The sequence below is a fragment of the Mobula birostris genome, chromosome 12 (assembly GCF_030028105.1).
Source record: "Mobula birostris isolate sMobBir1 chromosome 12, sMobBir1.hap1, whole genome shotgun sequence".
Classification (NCBI taxonomy): Eukaryota; Metazoa; Chordata; class Chondrichthyes; order Myliobatiformes; family Myliobatidae; genus Mobula; species Mobula birostris.
This window is the reverse complement of record NC_092381.1, coordinates 38,451,259-38,475,068: the sequence shown is the minus strand read 5'-3', so window position 1 is coordinate 38,475,068 and position 23,810 is coordinate 38,451,259. Positions and strand designations below refer to the sequence as shown.

Genomic DNA, 23,810 nt, shown 5'->3' with positions numbered 1-23,810 from the left:
TGGAGTTTCACTGTCATGCCCTTTGGTGTTCCTAGCTCGTCCCTGAAAATGTCACTGTACCGCTGCAGAATGTCCTCCGTCGTGGGTGCATACTTAATTTCATGCCAGTTTAGTCGGATTTTGCGAAGCCAATCGCGACCCAAAAGACTGGGGCCCCTGCCCTTAGCTATCACTAGCCTGGCTTCAGCCTTCTGACCCCCGGCTGAAATGTCCACATATAACACCTCTAAATGAGGTATGAGCTGCCCCGTATAGGTCCTGAGTTTGAGCTTTGATGGTCTAATAGGAGGCAGGTTGGAACCCCGTGTCCTCCTGTAGGTCTCCTTACTAATAACGGATGCAGTAGCCCCTGAATCAATCTCAAACTTAATGTCCTTTCCCCTGACAGTGACTGTGGCATAATATGGTTCAGGTGGTTCCTCATTTGTTTCCACTCCAAACATGTTGTAGACACACGCTGCCTCTTCATCTGCATCTCCTAGATGGTGTGTGACTGCCTGAGCCTGTTGAGCTTTCCCCTGCCCAGGCTTAACTTTACCCTTTGAACTTCTGCACTTTTTAGCTAAATATCCCTTTTTGCTACAAGCATGGCAGACAGTGTCTTTGAATTTGCAATCCTTTGCATAGTGCGTCCCTCCACACCGGAAACATTCCACCCGCTTTGCCTGTTTACCAATCTCCCTCCTGACTTGGTGCACTGCCGCCGACTGCGATTCCCCCCCCCCCCCCCCATGTCCTTTCTGCATATCGTTGACATTATTAGCAGCCATCCCCATGCCTTGGGCAATCTCTAAGGCTTTCTTGAAAGTCAACGGTGGGGTTTCCCTTAACAGGTGATGTTGTATGCCATTATTATTAATGCCACATACCAATCTATCACAGAGCATGTCTTCCAACACTGCTCCAAAATCACAATGCTCCGACAACTGCCAAAGCTCGGCCACAAAATTGGCCACAGACTGACCTGGCTTCCTGAAACAGCTGTGAAACTTGCACCGTTGGACTATCACAGAAGGTTTCAGATTGTAGTGGTTCCCCACGAGCTTGACCAGTTCGTCATATGGAATATCCCCCGGTTTCTGCAGTGTGGCTAAATTCCTTATTAGCTTGTAAGTCTTTGCCCCACACATACTCAGGAGAATAGAGTACTTCATAGCCTCCTCAGTAATTCCATTAGCACAGAAAAAGTGTCCCAACCTTTCCTCATACTCCGGCCAGTCCTCCGTTAACTCCACAAATTCAACGATAGTCCCAAACATAGCCATCTGAACGTGAGGCCCCTTATTAGCGCTGCTGCTCCTGTTCAAAATGCGCCAACACGTCCACAAAACCAGTTTACCTCGTCGCCAAAAATATGTGGTAACTTCTACTTCGAAAAAGGCACACTCGACAACTTCATGCCCAAAGAAACAACTTTATCTCGAACGTCAAAAACGTTATGTTTATACAGAGACATCCAAGACCCATATGGCATGGCAGGAACAGTATATACAAAGCACACCAAAAGTAAAAATAACAGAAGTAAACCCACCCCCCACCCCATTCTCTTAATTAGTATTAACTTACTTTTAATAATGCTCACATTACAACACCGGGTACTAACACTTTCAAAGGAAAAAATGTAAATCCAGTGCTGCAAGATAAACTGAACTGGTTACAGATGTTTCCTTAAAATTTCTTGTCTTGTTTGAGTTATAATTATACTCCTGCACTTCTGGCTGAACATCTGCTGATTAACAATCTTTGAGAGAAAATATTTTGATTTTAAATATTAATTTGTGACTTACTCAGGTTGTCTGTCTTAAATAGATAGACCTCTAAATCACTTTTAATAATTCACTATCTTCATTTCATATGATGCTTTTATGTGTATGATTTAACTAATTAATAATTTAGTTCAACTAATGATGCTTAGGAGAATGCTTCCAGATCAAAGACAAGGGTATCTGAGGTAATGAAATTTATTGCTGAATGTGTACATACCAGTTGAAATGAACTATCCCAGTTTTATCTATCTTTTTCAACTCTTGGCCTAGTTTACAAAGTGTAGCAAGAACCTAAATCTGTGTAGTTGCGCAAACATAAAAAAAATTCATCTCAATCATAGAATCACAGATTGATTAGAACACAAACAAAATCCATTTTACACGTGTTGTCCTTTCTGTCTCTTTACCAATTTCACCCCCGCCCCTGTCCCTTCTCTGCAGCTTCACAGTTTATTTATCCTGTTCCCTCTTGAAGACAGCAACGGGCAGTGCAATCCAATTCCAGCTATATACTAGTAAAAAAAGTTTTTACTCATATCACTTTTAATTCTGTTCCCCTATATTTTGTACCTGTGATCTCTACACTAGGACTGCTCCACTAGCAGGAACAATTTCCCACTATCCATCCTATCATTATTTTATCAGCTTCTATCCATCTCCTCTCAGCTTTTTCTTCTCCAAACAGTTGCAGACTCTTGAGTAGACCAAATAACTGTAGTGTCTCATCCTAGGAACCATTCTCGTAAATCTTTCTTTCTTTTCTTTCTATGGCCTTCAAATCCTTCCTATAATGAGAGATCTAGAATTGAACACAGTACTCAAAGTTTAATGAACAGTTTTAAAAAAAGGAATAAAACGTACATCTGTAAGTTTGACACATGCCAAAATGTAGACATCTATGAGCAGGTAAGGAATTTTGTTTCATGATTTGACTCTTTCAGGATTTAAAAAGTGACACTCCTGTGTGAGGGCTACAGAAATGTGCAGTCACCTTGTGCATGCCGGTTGTGGGGTGGATCAAAAACTTTGCTCTGCGTACTCATCAGAGCAGACAGCATCTGTAGAATGGGAAACAGAGTGAACATTTCAGGTCAAGGGCTTTTCATCAGAAAAGTTAACATTATTTCTCTCTGCATATGCTGCTTAAGGCTGATTTATACTTGTGCGTATTAGCTTACGCCGTAGCCTACGCAAGTGGGCTATGCCATTGTGAGTATTTATACTTGTGCGTTGGTGTGTCTGCATTGCTCTGCAATTCACCACCAAAATGCTAGTTGGCGGGGTTTCTATGCCACTGTGTTGAGTTTCATTGTGTTGAAACACAACACGAAGAAACTCAAACTTCAAACAATGGTGACTGAAGCTGAAGGAGGGTGAATTTACAGAATCGAGAATTTGGAGCCAAAATCAATTTGTTGAAAAAAATCAGCACGTCGCGCATGTTCACACACCTGCCGGCACAAAGCTTCATGGTCATGGTAGTCTTTCTCGGGGTAAACAGGTCTAAAGCGAGCGTCTTTTTTCATAAAAGCGAAAATCCTCTTTCGGTTAATGAAAACAGGTATTAATGTAGGACTTTCGTAAAGGCGAAATGTGTCCTCCATAATTTCGGAGGTCTGTAAAGCTTTATGGAAAGCATTGCAGACAGAGTTCCTTCCCTGCCCTTCAGTCACCCAATGGGAAGCTATTGCAGTATAGGAGGAAATGAGATGCTACCAAGCGGACCAATCACAGTTGTTTCGGTCTGCGTTGCTGCGACGCGTAGTTACATTTTGGGAGAGGTGTGCATTAGGCTACGGTGTAGGATTTGCGTAGAGTACAGCGTAGGGTTCACGGCTACGCTGTACCTACAGCATACATTTGATGCACAAGCATAAATCAGCCTTTAATCTCATGTGCATTTCCTTGCAGACTACAGCTGGTATTTTTCAGATCAGAATCAGGTTTAATATCACTAGCATATGATGTGCAACTTGTTATCTTTGTGGCAGCAGTGCAATGCATGATAATAGAACAAAGAAAACTGAATTACAGTAAGAATATATATATATAGTTAAATAAGTAGGGTAAAATTGGAAATAAAACAAGCAGTGAGGTAGTGTTTCATGGGTTCAATGTCCGTTCTGAAATTGGATGACAGAGGGGAAGAAGCTGTTCCTAAATTGTTGAGTGTGTGCCTTCTGGCATCTGGTCCTCCTTCCTGATGGTAGCAATGAGAAGAGGGCATGTCCTGGGTGGTGGAGGTCCTTAACGATGGACGCTGCCCTTCTGAGGCGGAGTCTAGTGCCCATGATGGAGCTGACTAATTTTATGAGTATCTTGCAGATTACTTCAATTCTGTGCAGTAGCCCTCCCCCCACATGGTGATGCAGTCAGTTAAAATGTTCTCCACTTCTGATCTCTCAATGAGGATTGGCGTGTCTTCTCTTGTCTCATCCTTTCTGAAGTCCACAATCAGCTCTTTGGCCTTACTGAAGTTGAGTGCAAGGTTTTTGCTGCAATACCATTCAACCAGCTGATATATCTTGCTCTTCTATGCCTTCTCATCATCTTCTGAGATTCTGCCAACAATGGTTATCATCAGCAAATTTATAGATGGTGTTTGAGCTGTGCCTTGGCACAAAGTCGTGGGTGTAGAAAGAGTAGAGCACTGGGCTGGGCACACATCCCTAAATTGCACCAGTATTGATAGTCAGCAAGGTGGAGATGTTATTTCCATTCTGCACAGATTGTGGTCTTCCAGTTGTGAAGTCAAGAATCCAGTTGCAGAGGAAGGGACAGAGGCCCAGATTCAATCAAAATTGTAGGAATGATGGTGTTAAACAATGAGCTGTAATTAATAAACAACACCCTGACATAGGCAACACACACAAAATGCTGGTGGAACACAGCAGGCCAGGCAGCATCTATAGGAAGAAGTACAGTTGACGTTTTGGGCAGAGACCGTTCATCAGGACTAACTGAAAGAAGAGATAGTAAGAGATTTGAAAGTGGGAGAGGGAGAGATCTGAATGGGTAGGAGAAGACAGGAGGGGGACGGATGAAGCCAAGAGCTGGAAAGTTGATTGGCAAAAGGAATACAAGGCTGGAGAAGGGAGAGGATCATGGGACAGGAGGCCTGAAGCGGGGGGGGGGGGGGAGAGCAGGCAAGGAGTTATTGTGAGAGGGACAAAGAGAAAAAAAAGGGGAAAAATAATAATAAATAAATAATGGATGGGGTAAGAAGGGGTGGAGGCCCTCGCCTTCTTACTATCTCTTATTTCAGTTAGTCCTGACGAAGGGTCTCGGCCCGAAATGTCGACTGTACTTCTTCCTATGGATGCTGCCTGGCCTGCTACATTCCACCAGCATTTTGTGTGTGTTGCTTGAATTTCCAGCATCTGCAGGTTTCCTCGTATTTGCGTTTTTAAACCCTGACATAGGTATTTGTGTTGTCCAGGTGATCCAAGGCCACGTGGAGAGCCAGTGAGATCGCGTCCGCGTAGACCTATTGTGGCGATAGGCAAATAAAGAATTTTAAAAAACTTAGCCTCTGCGGTGTTTAATTTTGTGTAGGCTGTAAATAACATGCTGCTATAATGTACGAAATAATAAGGTAGGGTGTAGTGTTAGATTTGAATATGGCTGAGGTCTGTTTTGAAAACCTCCACAATTAAACCTATTCAAATTACCCTGATTGATTCACTTACATCAGTACGGGACGAATCACGTGCATCGGAGATGGCTCTGAAGTATTAAAAAAGACTGCTGCGGTATGCAAAGTCCATTTGGAAAACTAGAACTCCGGTAATTGGGTAGTTCTGAGTCGAGAATCTTCCTCGGTGATAAAAGCCAATAAATAAATCCATCTATCACGTAAATCCAGAGTTTGCTGCTGGAATTAAGGGGGCTTTGCAGACTTGCGTTTATTTCTTCAGCGCCAGTCTCTTTGCAAATCAGAACTCACGAGTTCTTTCAGAGAAGTTTATTTTTTTTTACACCGTCTATGAAAGTATTCGGCACATGCCGATTTTAAAAATATCTCAGTAATGTTTTGAAGAACCTCAAACGGTTTGCATCAAAGGTCCACAAACGGAGACAAGGCACTCCGTGTGAAACCAAGACCCCGCTGTTTAATCTCGGGACGTGGGATTTCGCTTGAAAGTGTCTTCAGTTGCAGATTATTAAAAATAAATATCCGGATTGCAGCAACGAACTATGCCAGAAGAAAGCATGTCAGCGCAGACCGGCGGACTGCTGTCCCTCTCCCTACTGTTGTCACTGTTGGTAAAAGGGAGCCTGGCGTTTTCGGTGCCCAGAACTTGCGAGGCTAACGGCAGCGTATATTATGTGGGCGAATGGTACTATCTGGACTCGGATCACTGCACTCAATGTGAGTGCACGGTCGGCGGACCAGAGTGTGGCCGCGCCGACTGCCCGGCCCTACCACCGCCTTGCATACATGTCAGCTACTACCCGAACGACTGCTGTCCTCGCTGTGAAAGGATCGGCTGCGAACACCGGGGCCATGTCTATGAGCTCGGGCAGCAGTTCCAGGTAATAGGCACACCATCAGGAGGGAGCATTGGTGGTGGTGAAGTGTGTGAGTGATTGGGTGATAGGAGTAGGTGACTGGAGTTTGTGTGTGGTAGGGGCTTGGTGTACCAGTGTGCATGGTAGGGAGTTGCAGTACGTGTGTGTTGAGGGGCTGGGGTGTGTGCATGATGGGGATTTAGGGCAATTGTATGAAGGAGTGATTGAAGAGATGAAGTTTGTGATTGAAAAAGGAGAATGCATGATAGAGTATTTGGTGCATGTGTGCGATGTAGATTTGGAGCGTGTGTGGTGAGGAATTGGTATTTTTGCCATGGAGGGAAGGGGTGTGTGTGTGATGAATATGTGATGGAAGGGTCAATATGAGGGTACTGTGTATGAGCAGAGATTCTGATTTGCACGGAGAGCACCACATCTGTGTGTCTGCCTGTGTAGAGAAATTGTCTTGTGTATTTTGAGGGACTCTTGTGGTTTTGGCATGTTTTATGTTTTGGCACACATTGGGGGTTGCTGTGTTTGTCAGAATCAGAAATAGGCTGTTTAGACTTCATGTATGTGCTGTGTGCGGATACCCTATCCCATTTCTGCACTTAGGTGCTAATTTAAATACTTCCCCAATGTAATGGCGTGTCTTGCCTCCACCTGCCCACTCATGCAATAATTTGTAGGTTTCAATCACCTTCTGGTGAAAAACATTTTCAAATTTCCTTTAGATCTCTGAAACCCTGTACGTTAAACTCTGGTTATAGATCATCCACACCTTCATAATTTTGTATGCCTTAATCAGGGCTCCTCTTAACCTTTGCTTTTATAAAAAAAAACACCTTATCCAGTTGAAACATTGCATCCAGACAACATCCTGGTAAATCTCTTCTGTTTTCCCTCCAGTGCAACTATAGCATTCCCATAGTCTCGCAACCAGAATTGCATGGAGTATTTCAGCTATGACCTAACTAACCAGTGTTTTATATTGTTACACCATAACCTCCTTGCTGACGAAGGAAAGTAACAATATTGATTGCTCATGTTACTGAAGCCCATCAGAGATTCTTGGACATGTATGCCAAAGTTCCACTGTCTCTCAATAGTCCTTGCAACCTTACAAGTGATTGTGTATGTCCTAGCATGCTTTGTTCTCTCAAGTGTAACACCTCATATCTTTCAAGGTTAAATTCCATCTGCCAACTTTCTGCTCCTCTTATCAAACTGATTAATATTAATCTGTAGCTGAAGACAATTCTCTACCCTCCACAATGCTGTGTGTGTGTGTGTGTGTGTGTGTATGTATTGGGATACTGCTATGCATGTGTGGAAGACAATTGCCATATGTACATGAGAAATAGGATGGTCACACACAAGTGGATGCTGGTTTAAGTCGTTCATCTTGTCCAGAAAAAAGAATCATCTTTTCTGCCCCTCCTTTTGTTTCTTTCCACTTTATTTTTTGATTTTTTTTTGTACTGCATGGTACAGTACCAGGCCCTTCTGGCCCAATGAACCCATAGTGACCAATTACACCCATGTGGCCAATTAACCTACTAACCTGTATGCCTTTGCCCTCCTGTTCTTTTGCCTTCCACTTTTAAATGTTTTTTCCCGTTTCCCTCTTTCCTGATCCACAATCTCAGTCCATCATTTTTCCAGTTAGCATTTGTAATTGTTTATAGATTTTTTTATTTACTAGTTCCAGGAACCCTTTGTTTGTCTGTAATGGTTACACCCTATTTGGCTGCCATTTCATTCCTATTCATTAGCATTCCTGTCTCCACCATCCCAGTCCTGTTTTTTGTGTCCTCTTCACTATATCCTTCAGTTTAGTGGCTGAAGCATGTGTATATGTAAGGAATCAATTTGAACGCTGACATTCCTTTGCAAGATCTTGTCTGTTCCATTCAAAGGCCTCCTACAGAATATACAAAACAGATGTATAAATAGTCCATCAAATAGAATTAACTGCATTCTCTGAATTAATGGCATTTATTGTTTTGTCTCCAAACTTAAAAAGCCAATAAAGCACTTAGCAGGCTTTTGTTGTGACTGTGTCTAAGCCACATAGAGACTGAAGTTGTTATGTAAAAGTTTTTTATTCATCACAACAAAGGCGCATTCTGTTGAGATGCTCTTAGTATTATCTCCCTGAACTCAAAGAGCATTGAGTTTTTATGCTTGTAAGAACAGGTAACAGCTGATGATCCAATACAGTTTTGATAACTACAATGACATAATTCATTTCATTATTTTGAGTCCAACAAATGTTCCAGTGAATTAAAAATGGAAACAACAGGAATTCTGCAGATGCTGGAAATTCAAGCAACACACATCAAAGTTGCTGGTTATCGTAGCAGGCCAGGCAGCATCTCTAGGAAGAGGTACAGTCGACGTTTCAGGCCAAGACCCTTTGTCAGGACTAACTGAAGGAAGAGTTTAGTCCAAAGAAGAGAAAGAAGAGTTTAGGAAGTTTACTCTTCCTTCAGTTAGTCCTGACGAAGGGTCTTGGCCTGAAACGTCGACTGTACCTCTTCCTAGAGATGCTGCCTGGCCTGCTGCGTTCACCAGCAACTTTGATGTGTGTTACTTCCAATGAATTACATAATTACAATGGGAACACATTGTAACTAAAAGACACCTCTGAATGTTCAAACTCTTTTCTGGAGCAAAGTAATTCACATTGATGGCCTAAATGCTTCTGAGAACAGAGAATTCAGACACCCAAAATTAGTGTAGTGAGGGCTTGACTCTCTGAGTATACCAATATTCCAGTTATTTACCAGACAGAGAAAACATGTCTATGACCATATTTCATGTGTTAGTGCCTGGAACATTTCTTGATCAATGGCACAATGATATAGAAAGACTTAGCTGAAATTGTCTAATGCTTGATTTGACATAAACCAGATAAGGTTGGCTGACGGATATGAGAATGTCCTGTGGTCTTGTCAGTTCGTAAACCATATCTCTTGAGTGCCCTCCTGCTGTGGGACAGTAACCCTTGCTTGGTGGACAATACAGTTTGTTTATTAAGCTGTTACCTTAATTTCAAAACATTATTGCATTTGAACAGGTTTTGCTTTGAAGACTGGTGCTCTTGTTCTATGTCTAACCATCTTTAACAGCCTTTAGGTCAAAGCATGATCACATAATGTTGAAAACATTGGAAAATTGCCTACGATGTGCTTTGTCCATTATGGTTAAATTATAGCCTAGTTCCCTTTTTTAGCAAATTCCTTGAATGTTAGCATCAAGATCAATGCCATCTACAGGAAAACTCCAGTATCCCATTGTTCAGAAATCCTAATGGCTCCCATTGGAGCACTGGAATTCTGGTTCCCGTGCTCAGTATTGCACAGCTAGACCCAGCTCCTACATTGCCTTTAACAGTAGTTCCCACACTTCCATTAATACATTAAAGCCTTGGTTCCTGTATTATTAACATACTGGTGCCTTGTTCCAGCGGTTCCGTTGACATACTGGGGCCTGGACTCCCACACTTTCATTAGCACACTTGGGCACTGATTCCTATTCGCCCTTAGAAATTCATCTGATTTAGTCTGCTGCACTCCCTTGAAATTCAGCAGGTTTGCTGGTAATCTGTTACATTACAGCATCTAAATAAAAATTGATAGCAGTGCACTAGCATATTAATTGGAATATTATGTAATAGTCATGAAAATCTGCTAGCCTGGCTCCGCCAAATTCCCAAGCACGCTGGATTGATGAATCTTAGTGCACCTTGCAAATCTCTGCTTGAAACTCCAGTTAAATTTCCAGCTCCCACTTTTTCTCGCAGAGGATCGAAAATGGCCCTAATCAAACTAGTAGCTTCCAACATGGAGCATTTGACAGGCTATCTTTCCACTAAAGCTCATCCAATAATAGCTGGAGAGGTTTCTATTTCCCCATGTTCTTCAGCTTGTGAATCTTGCACTTATACGAACAAAGATCAAAACACCTCCATACACCACCAATCTCCTCTGCCACATTGAATGTTCCCACACTAAGTGACCTTTTTATACCACTCACCTCCGCAGATAAAAGATTTAATATTGGAATCTGTGTCAATAGCTTCATAAACAGCATCATGATACTGTATGGTTTAATTTCGTTTCATTTCTATAAATCTAAGGGCAATAATTGAACTGTAGATTTTATTTGATTTGGCAGATATGGTGACATGAATAGATCATTTTGGCCCTTGTATCAGTATCTTCTGTGTTAGCAACTTGATCAGCGAGTTTGGCTGAGGCTAGACAGTTTACTTAAAATTTCTCCTTTGGGATTCTGAGGTAATACTATTTTCTAGCAAAACAGTAGAATTCTGTCCAGATCCAATGGCTGTTTAGGTCTTCCTCTTAATGTTGCAGTAAAGTTCATACAAATATTTTTTTTCCCAGGCTAACAAGTATTGTACTGTAGAGGTAGAATAACTTCCAGTGGAAGACCATTACTCATGTTACTGTATTTGATTGAACTGCGATTCTGACCCTTCACCATACCATCTCCATCATCAAAATCACTTGCTTTCACCTCTATAATATCACTCATTTCTATCCCTGCTTCTAACTGCTTTTATACATCCATCTATTTATTGTTACATTGTCTCTTCCTAGTTCCTCAAGTCTAATCTCCTACCTTCTTCCGGACAACAACATGACCTGATCTAAAAGTCATCATCTTTCTAAATAATAAATCACAGGCACATCACTCCCCACCATTGGTAGTATCCACAGAAGAGCTGTCTCAAGAGCACCCTTGTGACTGTACCACTTGACAATAAGTACTCCTGCTTGAGTACTGTTGGGGGAAGCAACAGTGGCAGCGCCTCTGGCATAGAGTCTGGCCCTGTGGCTCAGAAGGGTAGGGAAAGGAAGAAGATGGCAGCAGTCATAGGGGACTCTATAGTTAGGGGGTCAGACAGGCAATTCTGTAGATATAGGAAAGAAGCACGGATGGTAGTTTGCCTCCCAGGTGTCAGGGTCCAGAATGTTTCTGATCGCATCCACGATATTCTGAATTGGGAAGGAGAACAGCCAGAGGTCGTGGTACATATTGGTATAAACAACATAGGCAGGAAAGGCGGGAGAGGTCCTGAAAGCAGACTACAGGGAAGTAGGGAAGTAAATTGAGAAGCAGGACCACAAAGGTAGTAATCTTGGGATTACTGCCTATGCCACGTGACAGTGAGTATAGGAATAGAGTGAGGTGGAGGATAAATGTGTGGCTGAGGGATTGGAGCAGGGGATAGGGATTCAGATTTGTGGATCAATGGGACCTCTTTTGGGGCAAGCGTGACCTGTACAAAAAGGACGGGTTGCAATTGAATCTGGGGGGAACAATATCCTGGCAGGGAGATTTGCTAAGGCTATTGGAAAGAGTTTAAACTAGAGTTGCTGGGGGGTGGGAACCAAACTGAAGAGACGGAGGAAGAGGCGGTTGGCTCACAAATAGAGAAAGCTTTGAGACAGTGCGAGAGGGAGGATAGGCAGTTGATAGAGAAGTGATGCGCTCAGACCGATGGTTTGAGATGTGACTTTTTTAATGCAAGGAGTATTATGAACAAAGTGGATGAGCTTAGAGTGTGGATCAGTACTTGGAGCTATGATGTTGTGGCCATTACAGAGACTTGGATGGCTCAGAGGCAGGAATGGTTACTTCGAGTGCCAGACTTTAGATGTTTCAGAAGGGACAGAGAGGGAGGCAAAAGAGGTGGGGGTGTGACACCGTTGATCAGAGATAGTGTCACGGCTGCAAAAAAGGAGGAAGACATGGAGGGATTGTCTGCAGAGTCTCTGTGGATGGAAGTTAGGGACTAGAAGGGGTCAATAACTCTCCTGGGTGTTTTTTGTAGACCACCCAATAGTAACAGGGACATTGAGGAACAGCTAGGGAGACAGATTCTGGAAAGGTGTAATAATAACAGGGTTGTCATGGTGGGAGATTTTAATTTCCCAAATATCGATTGGTATCTCCCTAGAGCGAGGGGCTTAGATGGGGTGGAGTTTGTTAGGTGTGTTCACGAAGGTTTCTTACACAATATGTAGGTAAGCCTACAAGAGGAGAAGCTGTACTTGATCTGGTATTGGGAAATGAACCTGTTCAGGTGTCAGATCTCTCAGTCGGAGTGTATTTTCGAGATAGTGATCACAATTCTATCTCCTTTACCATAGTATTGGAGAGGAATAGGAACAGACAAGTTCGGAAAGTGTTTAATTAGAGTAAGGGGAAGTATGAAGCTATCAGGCAGGAACTTGGAAGCATAAATTGGGAACAGATTTTCTCAGGGAAATGTACGAAAGAAATGTGGCAAATGTTCCAGCGATGTTTGCATGGAGTTCTGCATAGGTACGTTCCAATGAGCCAGGGAAAGGATGGTAGGGTACAGGAACGGTAGTGTACAAAGGCTGTTGTAAATCTAGTCAAGAGGAAAAGAGCTTGTGAAAGCTTCAAAAAACTAGGTAATGATAGAGATCTAGAAGATTATAAGGCTATCAGGAAGAAGCTTAAGAAAGAAATTCGGAGAGCCAGAAGGGGCCATGAGAAGGCCTTGACGGATAGAATTAAGGAAACCCAAGGCTTTCTACAAGTATGTGAAGAGCAAGAGGATAAGACATCAGAGGACGGGACCAATCAAGTGTGACAGTAGAAAAGTGTGTATGGAACCAGAGGAGATAGCAGAGGTACTTAATGAGTACTTTGCTTCAGTATTCACTACAGAAAAGGATCTTGATGATTGTAGGGATGACTTACAGTGGACTGAAAAGCTTGAACATATAGATATTAAGAAAGAGGATGTGCTGGAGCTTTGGGAAAGCATCAAGTTGGATAAGTCACTGGGACCAGATGAGATGTACCCTAGGCTACTGTGGGAGGCAAGGGAGAAGATTGCTGAGCCTCTGGTGATGATCTTTGCATCATCAATGGGGACAGAAGAGGTTCTGGAGGATTGGAGGTTTGTGGATGTTGTTCCATTATTCAAGAAAGGGAGTAGAGATAGCCCAGCAAATTATAGACCAGCGAGTCTTACTTCAGTGGTTGGTAAGTTGATGGAGAAGATCCTGACAGCCAGGATTTATGAACATTTGGAGAGGTATAATATGATTAGGAATAGTCAGCATGGCTTTGTCAAAGGCAGATCGTGCCTTACGAGCCTGATTGAATTTCTTGAAGGTGTGACTATACACAGTGATGAAGATAGAGCAGTAGGTGTAGTGTATATGGATTTCAGGAAGACATTTGACAAGGTACCCCATGCAAGGCTTATTGAGAAAGTAAGGAGGCATGGGATCCAAGGGGACATTACTTTATGGATCCAGAACTGGTTTGCCCAGAGAAAGCAAAGAGTGATTGTAGACGGGTCATGTTCTGCATGGAGGTCGGTGACCAGTAGTGTGCCTCAGGGATCTGCTCTGGGACCCCTACTCTTCGTGATTTTTATAAATGACCTGGATGAGGAAGTGGAGGGGTGGTTTAGTAAATTTGCTGATGACACAAAGGTTGGGGGTGTTGTGGATAGTGTGAAAGGCTGTCAGAGGTTACAGCGGGACATTGATAGGATGCAAAACTGGGCTGAGAAGTGGCAGATGGAGTTCAACCCAGATAAATGAGAGGTGGTTCATTTTGGTAGGTCAAATATGGCAGAATATAGTATTAACGGTAGACTTTTGGCAGTGTGGAGGATCAGAGGGATGTTGGGGTCCAAGTCCATAGGACACTCAAGGCTGCTATGTAGGTTGACTCTATGGTTAAGAAGGCATACGGTGCATTGGCCTTCATCAATCGTGGGATTGAGTTTAGGAGCCGAGAGGTAATATCAGACCCCACTTGGAGTACTCTGTTCTAGTCGCCTCAGTACAGGAAGGATGTGGAAACCATAGAAAGGGTGCAGAAGAGATGCACCCTTTCTATGATTTCCACATCCTTCCAGGGATGTTGCTTGGATTGGGGAGCATGCCTTATGAAAACAGGGTGAGTGAACTCAGCCTTTTTTCCTTGGAGCGACAGAGGATGAGAGGTGACCTGATAGAGGTGTATAAGATGATGAGAGGCATTGATCGTGTGGATAGTCAGAGGCTTTTTCCCAGGGCTGAAATGGCTAGCACGAGAGGGCACAGTTTTAAGGTGCTTGGAAGTAGATACAAAGGCAATGTCAGGGGTAAGTTTTTTTACGCAGAGAGTGGTGAGTGCATGGAATGAGCTGCCGGCAATGGTGATGGAGGTGGATACAATAGGGTCTTTTAAGAGGCCCCTGGAGCTTAGAAACCCTAGGTAATTTCTAAGACAAGGACATGTTCGGCACAGCTTTGTGGGCCAAAGGGCCTGTATTGTGCTGTAGGTTTTCTATGTTTCTAAGAAGGCAACATCTGTCATCAAGGATTCCCACCATACTGGCCATGCCATTTTATCGCAGCTACCATCGGGCAGGAGGTACAGAAACTTGACATCCCTCTCACCAGTTTCAATAAGTTTTGGTTCTTGAAGCAACTGGCAAAGCCCTAACAACTGTAGTTAAGCAGCGCTATGAACATTTTGACCATTGAGCACTAACATGGACATGAGAGATTCTGCAGTTGCTTGAAATCTAGAGCGACATACACAAAATCATGGAGCGACTCAGCAAGTCAGGCAATATCTATGAAAGGGAATAAAAAATTGATGTTTTGGGCCAAGCCAGTTCTTCAGGTCTCAGCCCAAAATGTCAACTGTATATTCCATTCCATAGATGCAGCCTGACTTGCTGAGTTCTTCCAGCATTTTGTGTGCGATGCACTAAAATGGGCTTTTGTTTTGTTCTAAACAAAATATTGAGTGCAAATTTGCATTTGTTTTTCTTGTGAATACTTGTGAATTTTCTTGTAAATGGCATAAATGTACATATGAAAATAAACTTGATTTTGACTTCTACTTTGAATTTGATCTTATTCATGTTATCAAATTCTGAGAAACACGAAGTGTGGTTTCTAAGTCCAGAGTTCCTTAAGTGGAAATATCAAAAATGAAAGGAGAGAGACAATTTTGAAGTTAATCATTAAACAGAGTCTTGAATTCAATTCCAACCAATACACTTTAGGAAGAATACGAATATCCCAGGGATGGTGTGAAAAGACCAATGCAGATATGGTCAAGGTCCCACCTGGACTACTGCAATTTCAGCCTAGAACGTCAGAAGTATTTACAAATGTTGGAGGAGGTACTAGAGTAACTGCATAGAGGTCTAATTGCATAGCCTTGCTGTGTATTTCTTTGATTTTAGTTGATTGAAATTTCTTTAAAATAGATAAAGGGATTTGAATACTGGTATGGAAACACCAGTGACCTTGTAGCCATAAAAAATTAGTGGATATGGCCCAGTTCATCATGGGTATAGCACTCAGTGCCATTGAGCACATCTGCATGGAGCACTTTTGCAGGAAAGCAGCATCTATCATCAAGGAGCCCCACCGCCCAGGCCATGCTCTCTTCTTATTGCTGTCATCAGGAAGGTGATACAGGAGCCTCAGAACCCGCACCACCAGGTTCGGGAACAGTTATTACCCCTCAACCATCAGGCTCTTAAGCCAGAGGGGATAACTTCACTTGTCCATCACTGAACTGGATTCACTTTCAAGGACTTTTCATCTCATTTGATATTGATTGCTTACTTATTTATTATTATTGTTATTTTTCTCTTTTTTTGTATTTGTGCAGTTTGTTGTTTTTGTTTTGCACATTGGTTGTTGTCCTTCCTGCAGGGTATAGTCTTTCATTGATTCTATTGTGTTTTTTTGTATTTACGGTGATTGGCCGCAAGAAAATAAATCTCGGGTGTATATGGTGAGATATACATACTTTGATAATAAATTTACTTTGAACTTTAAACTTTGAAACCCATTTTTCTGTTGGAGGAACTTCTGAACATGAAGTTTAATTTTTATTATTGAGTTGATTGACATGAGAAAGCATATTTTCTGTTGAGTGTGATAAGAAAATCTGAAACTCTGACTTCATGGGAATCTACCAGTAACCTTTCAAGTCTAAGAATGAGAGAAGTTTTGTTAAGAGAGTATATCAAATCATATGTAACATGGCCAAGTGAACTGAGTTGAGCTATTGATCTCCGGTGGATAACTGAATGAGTTGAATGGCATTTTGTTCCCTGTTCCTTTAAAAAAAAAATTAATTTTTGAGACAGATTTTTTTGCAGATCTTCCTTGCCAGTAAACTTTTTTTTTCTCCTGAATTTCAGCCATCAGAGTGTGAACAGTGCACCTGTGATGCAGATGGGATAGCACGTTGTCTGGTGGCTGACTGTGCTCCACCCCCCTGTGTTAATCCAACCTATGAAAATGGAAAGTGCTGCCCAGTGTGCAAAGATGGTAAGGATTTAAAATAAATGCAGACTAATACTTATCCAGCTCTAAGAAGGTGGGGATTTTTTCCCCTCCGAATTGACAAATCGTTTATCTTATGATCACTCAAGGATTTCAAATCTTTGACCTTGAAGTTTTTAAAATGTTTTAGAGATGGCAGTGGGAGGATTCTTTGGGTTCATTTTCTATCACAACAGTGTCTAGCAGTGTTTACTAGTAGTAGTGTTTACCTTGTGCAAATGTGAAGTTGTGACATTGTACCATACTACTGTATTATCCAATTTCTAAAAGCATTTATTTTACCTTTATTAAGTGCAATCATGAACAATAGCCAGATCAGAAATGCTGATCAAGTCAACTAGTTCCCAAAGAGAACTCTGATAGGCCAATCAGATGGTTCACTGCTGATCAGCGATAGAACACAAAAAAATCATGTACAATTAAGAAACATTAAAAAATAGTAGAAATACCGGAGTCATGATGATGAGAGACACTTATACACATGCTGTCCTCCGTAATTCAGAGGTTGAAGGATAAGATTGCAGGGTGACAAAACGTGGCAGGAGCACTTGGAACTAAAAACTAATTCCTACCGGAAGAAAACAGCACTTGTTCTTTCCACACTGTTCTCCAGCAGTTTAAGGACCAAGGCCAACCGGAATATAACTCACAAGTGCTCTTGAAAGTCAGGTATTAGGGCTGGCTGGTGGCGCAATGACATCGGCGCTGGACCTGAGAGCGGAGGTTCCCGGGTTCGAAACCAGTCGGGTCCGTTCCAGAGTACGCTTTCCATCCGTGCCGGGTTGAGTGTCAAGATCGAAACTCGACCTCGTAAAATAGAAAGGGAAAATACTGCGAAAATGTCTGTGTGAGGAGTGGCGCGCCACACAGTCTCTCTCTTGCTCTGCGCCTTATAAAAGCCAGGAAAAAGACATCACGGACGTGCACAGATGCGCACGCACGCAGATGCAGACGTGGAAAAAAAAAAGAAAAGTCAGGTATTAACCCTACCTACCAACAACCAAGCATTGCCATCCTGATCCCCTTCATGTGACTTCCCTCCCAGAGGTGATAGGTGTTTGTGCACTCGACTCTTGAAGGCTTGGACCCCATTGTCGCAGATGTTTCCAACCACAGCATCTGGAAGCCTGTTCCAAATTCTGATAGCACAGTGAAGGAAGCTTCTATCCAATGTGTAGGTTCTCGCATCAGGCATAGAAACAGCATGAGCAGGCATAGATAAGCTTGATCGTGTCGTGCGCTGTCTCTCATAAGATGAAGGCAGCATGGCGCGAAGGTCTGCAGGGCTGTGGCTGGTGTGCATTTTGTATAGCACAGTAGCTGCAGCAACCTGTCATCTGTGGTGTAAGCTACTGATGGCTAGCTTCTCACGATCTGTGGCTTCATTTACACCTATAATCCTGAGAGCCTTTCTTTGAATGGAATCAAGCTGGCTGAGGACACTCTGTGAAGCATTCATCTATGGAAATGAATAAACAGTCGATGTTTTGGGCGGTGACCCTTCTTCAGACTGGAGAAGGGTCTCTGCCTGAAACGTCGATTGTTTATTCATTTCCATAGATGCTGCCTGACCTTCTGAGTTCCTCCAGCATTTTGTGTGTGCTGCAAAGGGGGTATATGTAAGGATGAGAAAGCTGGATTTGAACAAGGACGTTTTAAGGAATATAAAGAAAGCAGGAGAGAACTCTAAAACAGGGAATCAGGAGGGTTAAAAGGAGCCATGAAATGTCCTTGGTGAGTTGGATTAAAGAGAATCCCAAGGCATTTTTACATGCAACTATGTTATAAACAAGGTGATAAATAGGGAAAGACTAGCACCACTCAAGGACAAAGGAAGAAATTTGTGCTTGGAGCAGAAGAAATGGCTGAGGTACTAAATGAGTACTATGTATCAATGGTCACTAAGGAGGAGAACATGGAGGATAGTGAAGTCAGGGAAGGGTATGTGGATATCCTAGGCTAGGTTAATATCAAGAAAGAGGTGTTGGGCTCCAGAGGAGCATAAGGGTAAATATGTCCCCAAGGCCTGGGGCATTTTTATTGCTTTGCAGATTAGATACAACTTTTTATTTGCTATAACCTATTAGCTTTGTACAGCAACCTCCAAATTATAGATTAAAATGAAATAATTTTTTTGCACTTTAATTTTTAAGGTCCAAATTGTTACAGCAGCTTCACCAAAAGTCAAGTGATCCCAGGAGGGACCACCGTGTGGGTTGACAAGTGCACCTACTGCCACTGCCATGATGGTCAGGATGTTGGATACTGGGAAGGCAATCGGATCGCCAAGTGTGTGAAGGTTCATCACTGCACTCTCAGTGATGATCACAGTCAACAGCCATGAGGTTGTAGCAGACTTTCACAGTACATCTCCAGAGCAAATTGCTCAGCAGGCTATTTGGATGTCAGAAATGCAGTGAGTCTATTATGGTATAGCTTTGAAATAGATAGCAATGCATAGCAATAATCTTTCTTCATTACAACACTTCTACCTATTACACCATTTCTTTAGACTAAATGCTTTTTAAAATGCTATTTTTCAACATGTGTATGGCACATCACACTAGTGATAATGGAGGAAGAAGAAAAGTTTTTATTGAATAAACGGTTAAAAACAAATCTTAAGCATAGAAAACATTGGAAACAACTTTATGTGTTCCTTAGAAGAAGGCTGGTACATTGGAAAGCTTGACAATAGCAAACTTGTATATTTATGATTAGCTTTGCAATCAGAAACTCTTCGGGAATTTTTACTTAAATTTGTATAGGTTTAAGTAGAATGACAGTCAGCAATAATTTTGCCTGGAAAGAAAATGTGGGCAAAGCTGGACCAAAAGAAAATGAGAAACATATTTAAGCCATTTGGTCTATGTCTGCTCTATCATTCAATAAGATATTGGCTTCCCTTTCATCTTAACTGCTGTTTTCCTGATTCTCTTAATATTCTAGAATCAATTAAATATACTTAAGGAGTTGACTTTCACTGTCCTTTCGGATAGAGAATTCCATAAATTCACCAACGTCTTAGTTACAACATCAAAATAAATAATGGATTGGTCAAACTTAATTTTCCCTTTCATAAATCCTCATGGACTTAGCAAATTCTATTATTATTTTCCAAGTGCCCTGCTAATAATTGATTCTAGAATTTTTCTACTACTTGCTACATTAACTGTTTTATGTTTCCCTATTTTCTTTCTTCTCCTTTCTCAAATGCATGGGTTATATTTGTCCCCTTCCAAACTAGGAAATGTTCTAAAACCTATGGGATTTGGGAAGATGACAACTGCTGTTTCCATTAGGTACCTCTTTAAAAACCTTGGGATGTTGGTTAGGAGATTCTGTTGATTTACTAGCTTACAGTTCTATTATATTTCCCAATATCTTTTTTTTCCCTCTAATGGCATTTTCTTTTAGCTTCTGACTCTCTTGACCTATTGAACTCCACTGTTTCCGGAATGTTTTCTAAATCTTCTGTGAAGGCAGACACAACATGCTTAATTTCCCTGCCATTTCCTTATTCCCCAAAGTATTTTTTTCAGGTTCAGTCTGTAAGGCATACATATTAACTTGTTCTAATCTGTTCCATCATATCCATTATAATTAATGCTCTAAATTTTTCCCTTCTCTTTGTTTACAGTACTGTGGCACCCTGTAGCTGAAATCTGAAATGTTCTCAATCAGCAGGCATTTTCTCTCTTAAGCAACATTATAAAGTTTTCCATTGATCAATTACTGCCTTTCACTTAATAAAGAAACTTAAAATGCTAGAAATAATCAGCAGGCTTGGCAATCTCTGTGGAGAGATAAATTGAGTCTAAATTTGTCACTTAAGGATAGGGAGGAGGGTGTGAACCTATTATCACCTGATTTACATGGGCTCGTAGAGAGCTGAGTTTGAGCAAAGCTGGTATTGATGGAGGAAGATATTATCGTTGGATTGAATCTCTGATGGAGACTAAAAAGATTATCAGTGTTATTTTTTTCTTATGACTATTAAGCATTTTTACATTATTGCCAAATCTTGATTTTAGCACTTATTGTAGTCAGTTACCTTGCAGATCCTTTGAGAATTCTCCAAATAGTTGTTGTAAAATAAATGTTTTTATTATTTTTGTACAAAGAACAAACAAGAATGTCAGTTTCCAGAGATAATTCAGCTTCTGATTCATTGTCTTTTGCAAGTTTCCAGCAATTGAGATAGTCACAGCTCTGGAACGTCCATGGGAGAGGGTGGTGGAGATTTAAGAGTGATTCGCTGGTTTTATTAATGTCATTGGTCTTTCTTTGCTGCATAACAGGGGCTTGGGGCTCAAATAGTAAGTTTCAATTTTGTGCTGTCAGCAGCCATTCTTAATAACAATATACCATTTAAACCATCTTGGAACTTCTTTAGCACCCCACTCCAAAGTGTGAAGGGAGAGACCTAAACAGAATGTTCTTGCTTAAATTCTGAGAGTTGGAGTTGATTGTAATTTGTTGTTTGTCTGTTATGTTAAAACCTATACTATATTCTGAGAATACTTATTAAATAAGATGATAGCCAAAGGGTTTACAAAGTGTGGTCATTGGTTTCACTTCTTGCTGGTAATGTTATTTGAGGAGTTCTAGTTAATACATCATTGTACATTTTTGATTGATGGTTTTACAACATGCCTGATTAGTTCTTTGTTAGGTTCCCTGTTCAGCTGGGGTTTTGTTTTGCTCTTTTATACATGACTTTTGAATCAACAGGGTTTTTTTTTTCTCTCTGTTTGATGCTGTCAGTCAACTTGTTGGAATTAAAACTGATCTCTGCAGTTGATTTGGAAACATTGTTGGCTATTAGTTTCAACAGTGCTGGCACTAACAGCAGCAAATAAATAACAAATAACTAAATAGTAATAAAAATAAATAGGAAAAGTGAATCTCATGCTGTTTGAAGTCTTGGGAGAGAACGGTTTCCAATCTCGTGGATGCTACAATAGCATAGCGGTTAGCAAGATGCTATTACAGCTGAAGATGTCGAAGTTCAGAGATCAATCATGGCGTCCTTGGAATTTGTATGTCCTTTCCGTGGAATGCATGGGTATTTCCCACAGTCCAAAGACGGTTAAGGAAGGTTAATTGTTCAGTGTAATTTGTTCCATGATTCGGCTAGGGTTAAATCAGGGGCTGCTGGTGGTGCAGATTGAAGTGCTGAAAGGGATTATTCCTTGCTTTATCACTGAATAACATTAGAAAATAAAATAAATAAAATCTCCAATTTAAAATTATCTATTTTCACGAGAATTCCATATTTACATATATTCCAACAATTCACAAAGTAAGTACTGTAAACAACCAAAAAAAAAGTACTTGTAACTTGTTAATGTGCACCATGGAATTTTTGGGTGTAAAGTTTTGAGTTTACTATTTTGGTTATAAACTAAGAACATCACAATTGTAACCACACTCTGTGTTCACTGTTACATGGTAATGTATATGGGACATTTTTTACTGAAGATCTCTTCCATTCAAAACCTGTACCTCTACAAAGTAAGTTTAGTTCTTTTAATTTTTGCCATAATTTGTTACAAAATTTCAATTATTGGTTCTAGTATCTGTGCCTTCCAACTCAACTAATACAATAATGACTCCTGAGAGAAGTGAAGTTTGTACAAAGAAAATGTACATTCATAACCATGTAGATGTATTGACCACCTTCAGTCTGTAGCTCATCTTTTGAATAAGCTCATGCTATTATCTGCTGTCCGTTAAATATCACTGTTTAGACCAATAACATGCTTGATTAGTTTAAAAACAAGTCAAAACTAACTGTCTACATTTGACACAGTCAATCTACTAGCCAGATGTTGGGATTAAATTTTCATTTATAAAGTCAGTTATTACAATGACCTCTTTGAATCTTTCCAGTATTTAGTGTTCACTTCCAATCTACAGTAGATAGTTTCTTTAAAAATGTTAATGTTGCATTAATTAAGTTTCATTTCTGTTTTTGCAGACATTGAATTATATTGGTATAAATTCACTGCCTTGTAATAAAAGCCAAGTACTGATGATTATGGACTTTTGTGGTTTATTTATGGCATGGTTTCTGCTATAGAACATTATGAAACCAAGCGATTCCACAACAAAGCAATCATTTAAAATCAAATTACATAATTTGAGTAGACTCCATTCCAAACAGTAGTATAAGAGTACTATGAGGCTGAAGTACTTAAAGATATCTTAATCTAGAGTTTCTGAACTGATGACATTTCTTGGCTGAGCCCCCAGTCGGTACAAAACCCAATTACATTAACTCCATGCTATCAATAACTCTGGTATTTCTGCTGAAGTGCACTAAAATTGTCTTCAAGATTAGTACCAACTATTCCCCATCCCCATCTTTACTCAAGCTGTTCAAACACAGCCCTCACATCAGAGTGACATGGGAAGCTACCCTGATATGGCCTTTTCTCAAATTCAGTCTGCCATTTTCAATCCCATCAGTCTTCTCTATCATCAGCAAAGAAAGATTTTGTCAAGAGTGCTAAAATCAGAAGTGTACTTACATTTCTAGAGTTACTTCAGCATTTTGTGTGTATTACATTTCTAGATTATTTTTCATGAAGATGGACAGAACCTACTTTTTGATATTGAATGCTGGTTAATTTACCAAGTTTTTATTTTAATTTCAGAAATAATATGATAGATTACTTTTTATGATTAATTACAGTAAAGGAGGTAACTTGGACTTCCATAAATCAAGCAAAGCATGTATACAGTAAGTTACAGAATTAATGTTTTTGCAATTGTTTGGGAAAAACTAACAAAATAGCTGAATATGAAGTGGCTAAAACATTACTTATGCCCATTACAAAATAAAGGATAGAAGAATATGCTGAAAAATACAGCAGAGAGTACAACTTGAGTTCATTATTATGTTACTTTATTTGCTGTGTGATCATGCCCAAGGCTACAGAGACTATTTTGCTGTCAGTTTAATCTGTTAACACATTCATTGGTGCAATTTTGAAAGGAATCTTTCTTGTAATGAGGTGCAATGAGATGGCAGTCCCTTGACCTGATGGCTATCATTTTCCAGAGCTACTTCAGAAATATGCAATATAAAATGAATTTAAATAGCAGATTGAATGATAGCTGCCCTGATTCACAATCTAGG

General features: G+C 40.8%; 1 protein-coding gene across 1 annotated transcript; it reads left to right on the top strand.

Moving 5' to 3' along the window:
• The first annotated feature begins 5,553 nt into the window (after positions 1 to 5,553).
• Positions 5,554 to 22,696, top strand: LOC140205857 (von Willebrand factor C domain-containing protein 2-like). Its single transcript, XM_072273647.1, has 3 exons — positions 5,554 to 6,302; positions 16,519 to 16,648; positions 18,817 to 22,696. Exons 1-3 carry the CDS (start codon positions 5,964 to 5,966, stop codon positions 19,005 to 19,007), a joined length of 660 nt encoding a protein of 219 aa, XP_072129748.1. The 5' UTR covers positions 5,554 to 5,963; the 3' UTR covers positions 19,008 to 22,696.
• Positions 22,697 to 23,810: the final 1,114 nt, after the last annotated feature.